The sequence below is a fragment of the Anastrepha ludens genome, chromosome 2, assembly GCF_028408465.1.
Source record: "Anastrepha ludens isolate Willacy chromosome 2, idAnaLude1.1, whole genome shotgun sequence".
NCBI lineage: Eukaryota > Metazoa > Arthropoda > Insecta > Diptera > Tephritidae > Anastrepha > Anastrepha ludens.
Window position 1 is genome coordinate 29,680,519 of NC_071498.1, and position 11,144 is coordinate 29,691,662.

Below are 11,144 nucleotides of genomic sequence, written 5' to 3' on the forward strand. Positions count from 1 at the left end.
TATGTAGTAAGGAGGCACAATAACCGCAATCACCATTCCCATCATTAACACTAAACTCATATTTTTATTTACATTTGCAGGCATCCGGCAACTTCATACTGTTGTCATTCCAATCTTCTTCTTATTCGCGTTGAAAATTGGAAAATGATTGTATGGACAAATGCATTTGCATTTAATTTTAATAAAAATAATTCAAATATAAGGATAAAAATAAGTAAAAACCCGCGTGTGAGTGTATATTTGGTGCATTTTAGTGAAGTGTTAAAAAATATATAGTGTAATGTGGCAAATTATAGTGAAGTTCCCGAGGGCATTTTGAAGGCAAATAATTACGAAATTATTATTTCCCGAATAATTTGGAGCTTTAAATAGTGTTCCTTAACACCTCACTAACTTCTCCACCAAGTTTCATTAATAAAGACATTATAGTTTGCCAAAAATAGCCCAATAGACATTATTGTAAATTCCAGCCGCACATTATTTTTTAAAGAAATTCATTATTTTATGAATATATGAGTTCGTTCGAATATATTTTTTGAAAACTGATATGAAGTTTTTTTAATTTGTGTTAAACTATTTTATTTAATTTTATAATAAATTAATTTTAACAATACAATATTTTTAGTTGTACATAAGTAAGTATAAATAAAAAAATCTTTGTAAAACTTATAGCAATTCAAATACATTCATGCACGTAAATAAAAGTTTATGAAATTATTTACATTTTAAACTCTTTGTTGTCTTCGGATATCTCTACATGATGCATCCTCCGTTTATATTCAAAGGAATTTCTTTCAATGGTTTCTTAAGGCTCTGCAGTTTCATCAAGGATGAATTCCTATCGTTGCGCTCATCTTTTCTGGTCTCTGAACACTCTTTACTATGATTTTTTTTTATATCACCAACGCAATCTCAGTTTAGTCGTAAACAAACCGGTGTTATAACCCAAGTGATATTAGCATATCAGCTGATTCCTTCAAAATTCGCTGAGCGGCGTTTAACGACATAATGTTGGCCACACCTTCTGAATTCTTTTCGGCATGTGAACAGCGACCGTTTCGATTAAAAATATGTACGTATGAAATCAGCGGCCACAATTTTGCTGCCGAATCCCCGATGACGTGACAGCCGAAGTTATGCTGACAATTTAGCTTCGCATGGCCAAAACTTATAATTTATCATTCTTGGTAGGAGCCCTTCCTGATGATGTGCTCATCCGTTCTGGTCTCTGCACACTATTTGCAATGGTATTATCGAAAAATCCCAACTGTCTAAAGCGATTTCTCTCTCTCTTAGCGATGGCCTTCCCATATTCAACAAAACTGTTCTACCAAATTTTCCCTCTTAGTAGCCGTATTGCAGACAGCGAAAAATCTCCTGATCGTTGATCATTTTTGACTATTGTGTGAATATCACAGCCAGATACACTAAGCAGCAACGGTCGCTGTTAGATATAAAGTAGTATTATTTTTTCGTCCAGAGATTCCAACGAATGGTTGGCGTTCTTAAATCTTTATTATTATTATTATTTTATTATTCTTAAATATATTCCGCTCTAAAACACAATTTTTGTTGCGGAGCAATCATATAAATTGGCAAATTATCATTGGAAATTGGATGAAATTGAATAAATTTGTTGGCATCGGCTTGCACGCAGCCGACTTCAGTGGATGCCTTCGATTTGTGACATGCAATGCTGATACCTGGTATAAAATGATGATCAAATGACTTTTCGTTGTTAGTTGCGAACTTTACCATTACCTGACCATTTTTGTATATTGTAAAATGTTACACTGCGGGCGCAGTCTTGTGTTGCTTGGTTTGATTTTGTCCTTAATGGCGTTTTTAGTAACAGCCGAAGTAAGATACCTAATATTCCTGTGCGCAACTGTATCGTAATATTAATGTGCATCCTTTATATGTACATATGTGTGTGTATGTAGGCCGACAATGCAGCGCCGCCATCAGAGGAAGATGACAATTCATCCTCAGAGGAAACCGTTGAAGATTCCAACGAGTCTCGTCCCAAACGATCATTAGAGGCAACAAGTGGGGAAAATACAAATAAAGGCGGTGATGGAAAGTTAGCGGGAAAAGCTGGTATACCAGGATTGCCTGATCCAGCAACAATTCTCAAAATAGTGGAGATTCTTCGAACCTTGGGTGAGAAAGTCGTGCCGATACTTGTCGAAGGTAATTCCGTGGCAAATTTAGTAGCCGAGCGAGTGGGCGAAAACTATAAACTTTTAAAAGATTTTAAAAAAGAAATAGATTTTTTAACGGATGCTCTTAGGTCAAAAAAATAATTTAAAATATTATACAACACGATTAAATTTGAAATTTGCAAAAAATTTATATTTTTCTTACCCCATTCTATTTGTTTTTTTTTTTTATTTATATGCAATTTCAATTTTTATTTGCAGCGATTGGATAGTGGCAATTTTAACTTTTAAATACGCGACATACGTGCATGTGTACACATCAACTTGTAAATACGTCATTATAATTTAATTTATGTAACAACTCTGAACGAAATTATATTTATAAACACTTTTTAATAGAGGTTTTTCATTTCAATTTTACTTCAGTTTGTGATATTTTTTTTTTTTATTCCTTGTTTTCTCCTCTCGGAAGCATAGGGCCTCGACAAGACTCTTCCATTGTACACGGTTCTGTGCTGTTGCTTTCGCACCGTCCCATAAGACATCGGCATCTGCTAGTACGAGCAACAAATATTTTTTGGTCGACCACGACCCCTGCTCCCTTGCCATTCTCGTGATGCTATCTGGTGGTTTTCTCAACGTTTGACCTATCCATCGCCACTTTCTGCGTTTGATATGCCTAAGGATGGGTTCTTCATTGGTTACTGATGGTGTTTGGCCAGAATATTCTGCAGATGATGCGGAGCCGTTTGTTGACGAAATTTTGTAGCCTCTGTGTGATGGTGTTAGCAACCAGCCATGTTTCGCTTCCGTACAACAATATGGACTTTACGCATGAGCCGAATATTCGTTGTTATTGTTGTTGTAGCAGCTTAAACATTTTGCATACTTACATACGGGGAATGCTGCTGGAATGGCAGTCCTTGGCTGGATATAAGTCCTGGTCGTTTCGGTATTGCAGAACCGACCGTCGTGGAAACGCCGAATATTCGTAGTTTAGTGCGCCTGAAGATTTGTGAGCTCCCCCATCCTGTATGCATTTGTCCGAACGACGCCCTTGCTTTGTTTAGCCTGCAGTTGACATATTCATCTGCTCCACCATCTGCTGTGATGATGCAGCCGAGGTAGCAGAAGCTTTCGACAAATTCCCCCGGGCATCTGTCAACCAATTTCCGCCTTGCGTTACTGTGGTTAACTTTCATAGCCTTGGTCTTGGCGATGCTGACCTCCAATCCGACAGTGCGTGGCAGCGCGACTAGTCTGTCCGCCTTCGCTTGCTTGTCAGAGAGTTTGTGAGAGAAGAGGCAGATGTCAACGACGAAGTCCAGTTCCTCAAGATGTGTGGTGAAACTCCACACGATCCGTTTTTGTGCAGGGTCAGATGGCTCATGATGCCATCAAGGACGATGGCGAAGAGAAGGGGCGACAGGGGACAACCTTGCCTTACGCCTGCGTTTGTAGTGAATGTATCGCTGATATCGCCTTTGTGAAGCATTGCAACTTCGGAGTTATTATAGAGGGCTTTGATTTAGTGCCCTTTCTCCCTTTGTATTTAGTGCCAGCCATATTGCGTCTCGTTCGATAGTGTCAAACTCCTTCTTTCAGTCTACGTACAGCATATAGAGCGAAGAGCGCCACTCAACTGATTGTTCTAGAATAATCCGAAGTGTGCTGGCTTGGTCAACACAGCTTCGGTGAGGGCAAACACCAGTTTGCTCGTCTCTTAAGGAGCGTTCGATATCTTTGAGCCTGCTTTGTATGATCGCGGCTACAATTTTGTAGATGGTTTTAAGTAGGGTTATTCCTTACCAGCTGACGCAGTCACGCAGATCGCCGGTTTATGATATCAAAATTACTTATTTACTTAAAAGTAACCGGAGTTAAGTGAAATTACTTATATATTATATAACATAGCCCAATCTTAAATACTAGATTACAAAGTTCTAGATACTTAGCCTAAGGATAAAACGATCGTAGTGTTTACTTAAGATCCACATCTTCATAATGAGGATTTAATATCAACTCTCTTTGAGACATATTAAATTCCGAAAGTGCTCTAAAGATTGGGCCAAACTAATAATAATTAGCTCTAAGTGGGTCAAGATAAAATGGCGTTTAAACGGAATTTGATTCTGCGAAGAATATTAAAACCAATTTGCTCGAGTAACTCAGGACAATCAATGGATCCACAGCCAAGTCGAAGAGAAATATTAAAAACTGAATGGTTCTTTTTTCTAGTGGCTGTGAGTTTCTTAGTTGACAGCGAAAAGCATAAGATGGAAGCGGGCTGGAAAGTTTAACACGTTCCCTGTCCCAATACAAAAATGCAAAATTGACCGAAAAGTCCAACAGAGTTTTTTGAATAATTTGTTTTTACTTTATTATCGTACCAGCACGTCCAGTGCAGAAACTGTACAATTCCGTTACCCCTGACGCACATATGGCTCAGGAACGTATCAGTGCTTATCAGGTGCACGTTTCCTGAACCATATGTGGCTCAGCGGACAGGGAACGTGTTAAGGCGCTGAAGAGCTAAACGAAGGAATTTTCTTTAAATACGTCGGCTCTCGAAGCATGACTATTATGAATTGAACTTCAAATGATTGGTACAAGAATAAATATTCCTAGAATAGCGGTCATCAAATGTCGTGTCTTTGGCATAACGACGTACAAAAGCTAAGTTACAAGTCCCCTTCGGAAGCATTAAAGTTCAGACAGCCGGAAAAAATTAATAATTTATAACAAAAAAATAATTGTTTAAGCTTAAGTAGTAAAAAAATTGAGCTTAGTTAATAAAAAAACTCAATAAACTATTAAATTTTAGTTGTATCTTTAAAAAAATTAAGTTTAATATTAATAATTTGCCCATTTTGCGGTAAAGTAAGAATATTTATTTGAACCCTTGCCGCCTTCCCCCAAAACATAAGTAATTTATATGACCCTTCTCATCGGAACTTTTTGAACGAAAAATAGTTATTTAAATTTTAACGGTTAAAGTTTTTCAAACGTTAATATTTGAATATTTTTGTTCACAAATAACAAACTGGCGTTTACTTTTTATAACAATTAACATTTTTATAACAATTCGCCTTAAATTTATGACAATCTGTGCTAAATTACGATCACGAAATTTTCGAACACATAATTCGAACCCTCTTTTTATTATTTTTCTATTTATTTAGGATAACTTTCTTGTTAAATTGTGGAATAATAATGGCAGGTTTTTGCTAGAGTAACACAAAAGAGGGTCACTCATATGAAATGAAAACAAAAAATAAACTAAGTACTATGAAGAAATATGAGCATTTAACAAGTTCATCCTATAACAACTGATTTTTGTAAAAATATATGAGAAATATTTAAAAAATATATAAAAAATAGTAAAAAATATATAAAAAATAGTAAAAAATATATAAAAAATAATATATATATATATATAAAGTAAAAATGGATTAGCAAAGAGAAGGCAAATATACAATTTTGAAAATTTCAGTGTATAAATAGAAATTTTATACTGAAGCATTCGTCTGAAATAGCCAAGATTACTTTCTAAATTAAATAGTCTCTACACTTCAATTAATTTTACTCACCTACGTCGCTTCGGTAGACATTTCTTCCTAAAAATCGTAGCACTATAAGAACTTGGAAGCTTGCTAAAATCGGAATCCCTCTGCTATTAACGAATTCGCTCATATCAAGGATTCCTGTCAAATGTAAAACAGTTGCTTTATATTGAGTAAAAATCCTCCTTATAACGAAATATCCTTGGATAGTGAAGCATATTTTTAATTGTTTTTTTTTTTTTTACTCTTCAGATTAAGGGCCCTTTCAATTTTGACAACAAAAACCACTAAACTTAGAATGCCGTTTTAAAGACAAAGTGTTGAAAGAGCTTTTATCTTAAATTTGAAATTTATTGTTAAAATCTATCTTTAATTTGTTGTAATTACGGTTCTCTGTGATTTCCAAATTCATTCCATGGAATCCAAAGTAGATTTACTTACTTCGTTCATATTTGAATGCTTTAATTTGCATTTGCTACGGAAATTCAATTTTCTGATTTGTGTGAATTCATTGTCTATGAAATTTGTTGCAGTTGAAACCATCAGCTTCCCATAAAGTGAAATGTCACCTTGTTCTTTCGACTTCCCCTAGGTTACAATAGTTTTGTGTACACGACAACCATAAGCTGTTATTGTAATAATTGTCACAAGTTATCAAAAACTACCAGGTATGCGAATTAATGTAATTGGTACAAACTATCGCACACGAGAACACTAGCAAGGAAAAAAACCATCCAAATATTATGCTCATTGGCAGCCTGTGTTTTTTTTACCTAACGTTTCATTTCCATATGTTCTTCATTTGTTTATATTTGAATTTCCAAAACGAAACAAAGTTAAGTTTGCCGCAAAACAATTTTGGTTTTGTTTATTATATGAGCCACTGATTTTATAAAAATGGATTTCGACGATACTATGGACTTAGTAATAATAATTCTGCTACTAAATGAAGCTCGCAAATATCTCGATATTATATCAAATGGGCATAGGTCTCAAATCCGCCAAGTAAACGAACGTCGTAGACTAACAAGGAGGATTACTAGAAATCCACAAGACTGTGAAGGGGAAGATAATTTGTTCGCCCAGTATTTAAATAAAACATGCCAGAGTGATCCAGAAGAGTTCAGATCTTCCGTACATATGTCTCAAGCAGCCTTCGAGTTACTTTTTAATTTGGTAGAATTGGATTTATTCAAGTGCTCCATGCGTCATGGTATTACACCAAAATGTAGACTATTTGTAACACTTTTGTAAGTAATGGAATAGCTTCATCTTGCACTTGTTAAATTAATATTTAAATGTATATGTCAACAGGTATTTAGCAAATGGGAACTCCAAAAAAATGCCGTCATCAGCTTTCGAGTTGGGCTTGCCTTTTGTGCGTCGTATTGTGAGCGAAACCTGTGAGGTGCTTTGGAACTCGCTATGTGACACATATCTGCCAATGAAACAGACCCCGGATTGGGTAGAGCTATCGCGCCAGTTTGAATCAAAATTGCAATTGCCTAACTGTGTTGGAGCTATAGACACAAGAACAATTGAATTAAGTAGCCCAAACAAAAAAGGAAGATATTCTGTGGCCATACTAGCAACTTGTGATGCCAGCTATACCTTTACAGGTATAGATGCCGTTGTTTTTCGTCGCAAGGATTATGATTATACTTGGGGTTTAGATTTCGCAGATAATCTTTTTGAGGGTGGACTCAATTTACCTGAAGATAAAATTCTTCCTAATAGTGAAATCGAATTTCCCTATTATTTTGTTGGCGATAACGTGTGTCCACTAAAACCTCATATAATGAAGCTTTATCCAGGTACGAAATATCTAAATAATATATATTTATTCATTACCATTTTTCACACAGAAGAATTGTTATAAAATAATATCAGTAAGTCCTTCGTCTGAGTATAAGTAATAGATTAGAGATCAATGTTCTGCAAAAATTCGTAAACTAGTCTTATAGATTATATTCTATAGCACATTTTATCAATCCGAGTTGGCCAATTTCCGACACCAAACCACAATGATTATGATGAAGTTGATGTATGACCGGTGATCCGCGGACACAAAGTCGGCACGTTTCTGGATCGAGATGATAATGGGCAAGTGGTCTGATGCAAGCGATAGCAAAGGTTGCCACGTTATGCTATTTATCAGACCTGCGCTAGCAATTGTGATGTCGGGGGAGCTGCTGCAATTGCCCACTACCCTGGTGGGGGCAACACTTTTGTAAGTGTTAGCATAAACATTCCCCATATTTACATACGCGGCATGTTGCTGGAGTGACAGTCCTTGGCCGGATATAAATCAGGGTCATTCCGTGTGAACGATTAATTTTGGTTTGTCTGCATATCAGATCCTATAAAATATTCTCGTGTAATCCTCTGCAGGCGATTTTACAATCTCTTCCTCCTAATTATTTACTTTTGTTACGTATGCCTGTAACTAAATTGTGTGGTATGCATTAAATTTGTCTTTTATCGTTTTTAGGAAAGCTTCTCTCACAAAGACGTGAAATTTTTAATTCGCGATTGGATCGGGCACGTCAAGTGATTGATAATGCATTTGGTATTTTGGCAGCTCGTTGGAGAATTTTAACAAATCCATTGAATTTGTCGCCTCGTAATATGCAACAGGTGTTGAAAGCCACCTTACTGCTTCATAACTTTGCTCGGACCCATGATAGTACTTATTGTCCTCCCGGATATGTGGACCGCTATGAAGGTGATACTCTCTTTCCTGGGGATTGGCGTGACGAGATTATTCCTCTAGAGAAAACAAAGAGGTTTTACTCAAACAACGCTACACAAAGCGCTTATAAATTGCGCGACAGCTTAAGTGAATACTTTGAAAATAATTAAATTTTCTAATTTTCATAACCTTTAGTTTACTAACTTAGATTATAATGCGAAAGAATGAATAGTATTTGTAAAAGTCATAAAAGTCTAGCAGGGAATTTTTATTGAACGTAACAAACGGCGGCCGCCGTGGCGGAATGGGTTGGTGCGTGACTACCATTCGGAATTCAGAGAGAGAACGTCGGTTCGAATCTCGGTGAAAGATCAAAATTAAGAAAAAGTTTTTTCTAATAGCGGTCGCCCCTCGGCAGGCTATGGCAAACCTCCGAGCGTATTTCTGCCATGGAAAAGCTCCTCAAAAAAAATATCTGCCGTTCGGAGTCGGCTTGAAACTGTAGGTCCCTCCATTTGTGGAACAACATCAAGACGCATACCACAAGTAGCAGTAGGAGCTCGGCCAAACACCCAAAAAGGCTGTACGCGCCAAATATATATATATATAACAAACGGAAATGTTTCTAATTATTTATAAAAAAAATCGTTAAATATTTTGTGTTTACTTTAAAATAGAAAACTATAGGTCTTACATTATTACTACAGCCTAAATTTAACGAAAATGTATTAAACCATATTTACATATAAGCGGAAGATATGCATTAGCTGTGTACAAACGTAGTTTTAAGTATTTTTTATAATTAATCATGCGAAGAAAAGAATGTATGCTGTGTGAAAAGTAAATTTTTAAGTGGATATAGAGAAAATATGAAATGGACAATGCATATTCGGTCTTTTCATTTCGACAAACATGACACCAATTCAATCTTAAATCGCTGGTTTTTCAATCGGCAAATACCGCAGTTTTGTTTATAAACAATGGCAGCCGAGATGAAAGCGCGCCTCCTCAGTAAATATGATTTTGCTCTCTGTTCAATAAAAGCACTGTTTGGGCTATACTACATTGACTTTGAAAATAAATTGCAATATTTTCCAACGCAATGAATCGTGGACAATTTAATCACAACCGATCGCTTTCCTCGTTGAAAAATCTGACCAGGAGACACATATGCTTATTGAGACCGATGTCTGTGCTCTCATCGATCATTATGGAAAATTTGTTTACTATTAATTTTTGTACTAAATTGTCTTTTTCCTCTTTTGCCAATACATTTTTCATTGTGTTGGTGCACTTCTTTCTTCCGAGCTTAGAGTTTTTTATTATTTCAGAATTCGGAACGATTTCGTTTAAGAGTGGGATTAAATGGTCCACCACTTGCAGCGCGACATTATGGTCAGCGAAGAAAATGCTAAGTCTTTTTTCGAAATTTCTGGAACCATTCGGTTTACTCGGCTTTTTCTTAAAAAAACTGTTTGTTTTAGGTGTATTTTTTATTGCCTTCATATTTTTTTGGAGCATTTTTGTTTCGGCGTGCTTTTGCAAACCGGACTTACCGCAGTTCAAAACTTTGTCGCACGCAGCGCATTTGCATTTGAATGGATCGTCAGCCATAGCTTCCAACTGGCCACTAAAATTGTCGTCGTCAAGCTACTTGTTATTGAACTTTTGTTTCCGATACCTGCATTGTTTTTCCTGGAAGAGTCAGTCGAAGAGGAGGAGCTCATTTCTGTAAAATATATGCATTTTAAATATAAAAAAAGCCTAAAACTAAAAAATTTGCAAACTTACTTCAAAAGTGAAAAGCACCAGAAAACGCGGGACAACTAACAATTTTCGCGCGAAGAAAAAATCGCGTTAGCGTTAACGAAGAAAATTTCCTACATTTACAGAATTTGAAAAAAACATCTGTCCTTCTTTTTCCTACACCCATATTTTTTGGCAAAAATCCCTACATGTAGAGAATATTCCCTACATTTACCATCACTGATTTATATGTAAAAACACTCTCAGCTGGTCGTCAAAAAATGCTCAATGCACAGCTCAGATCACCTGATTTCAAAACGCTCTTTTCTGTAAAACGGTTGCATAAAAAATGATTAAATTTCACCAAAAATCACAACAAAAAGTCTAAAAAATGTCGCACAAATTTCGATGTTTCTCAATAAAAATATAATTCTTATGGCCAAGAAATCTATTAAAAATATTTGTTATTGTATTTCGAATCTCCGTGAAACACCAAATGAAGAAAAAGTATTTTTCAAGTAGCGATCACCCCTCGGCAGGCAATGGCAAACCTCCGAGCGCATTTCTGACATGAAAAAGTTCCTCATAAAAAAAATATGTGCCGTTCGGAGTCGGCTGGAAACTGTAAGCCTCTCCATTTGTAGAAGAACATCAAGACGCACGCCACAAATAGGAGGAGGAGCTCGGCCAAACACCCAAAAAGTGTGTAAGCGCCAATTATACAAGGTGAAGCCCAAAATAAACAAGACTGGCGTCATAAAAATGTTTTTGATGGCGCCATCTTTTTGATGAGCTAGTGCGTTGGAAGTTACATCACTAGCTGACTTCCAGTGAAGGCTTGGTGACATTCGGTTCAGTGGAAGCGAAGTTATTGCGTCTAAAATGTCAGTATGTTTGTGTCATCGCTACAAAAATGAGTTTCGAACAAACAGCTAATATCAAATTTTGTTTTAAAATCGGTGACCGAAACATTTGAATTGA

At 36.2% G+C, this 11,144-nt stretch overlaps 2 protein-coding genes across 4 annotated transcripts; both read left to right on the forward strand.

Annotated features, from left to right (window-relative positions):
- The first annotated feature begins 1,754 nt into the window (after nt 1-1,754).
- Nucleotides 1,755-2,558, forward strand: LOC128857018 (antennal-specific protein OS-C). 3 transcript variants are annotated; one of them, XM_054092543.1, is made up of 3 exons: nt 1,755-1,860; nt 1,944-2,193; nt 2,424-2,558. In XM_054092543.1, the coding sequence occupies exons 1-3, from the start codon at nt 1,786-1,788 to the stop codon at nt 2,432-2,434; spliced, it is 336 nt and encodes a 111-aa protein (XP_053948518.1). In that variant the 5' UTR covers nt 1,755-1,785; the 3' UTR covers nt 2,435-2,558. The 3 variants fall into 3 exon arrangements, with proteins under 3 accessions (XP_053948518.1, XP_053948526.1, XP_053948511.1); XM_054092551.1 differs by having other exon boundaries at nt 1,944-2,163; XM_054092536.1 differs by lacking the exon at nt 2,424-2,558 and having other exon boundaries at nt 1,944-2,356.
- A 3,974-nt stretch (nt 2,559-6,532) lies between these two features.
- LOC128857037 (uncharacterized) lies at nt 6,533-8,804 on the forward strand. The gene is made up of 3 exons (XM_054092563.1): nt 6,533-6,975; nt 7,040-7,539; nt 8,217-8,804. Exons 1-3 carry the CDS (start codon nt 6,623-6,625, stop codon nt 8,585-8,587), a joined length of 1,224 nt encoding a protein of 407 aa, XP_053948538.1. The 5' UTR covers nt 6,533-6,622; the 3' UTR covers nt 8,588-8,804.
- The last annotated feature ends 2,340 nt before the right edge of the window (nt 8,805-11,144 follow it).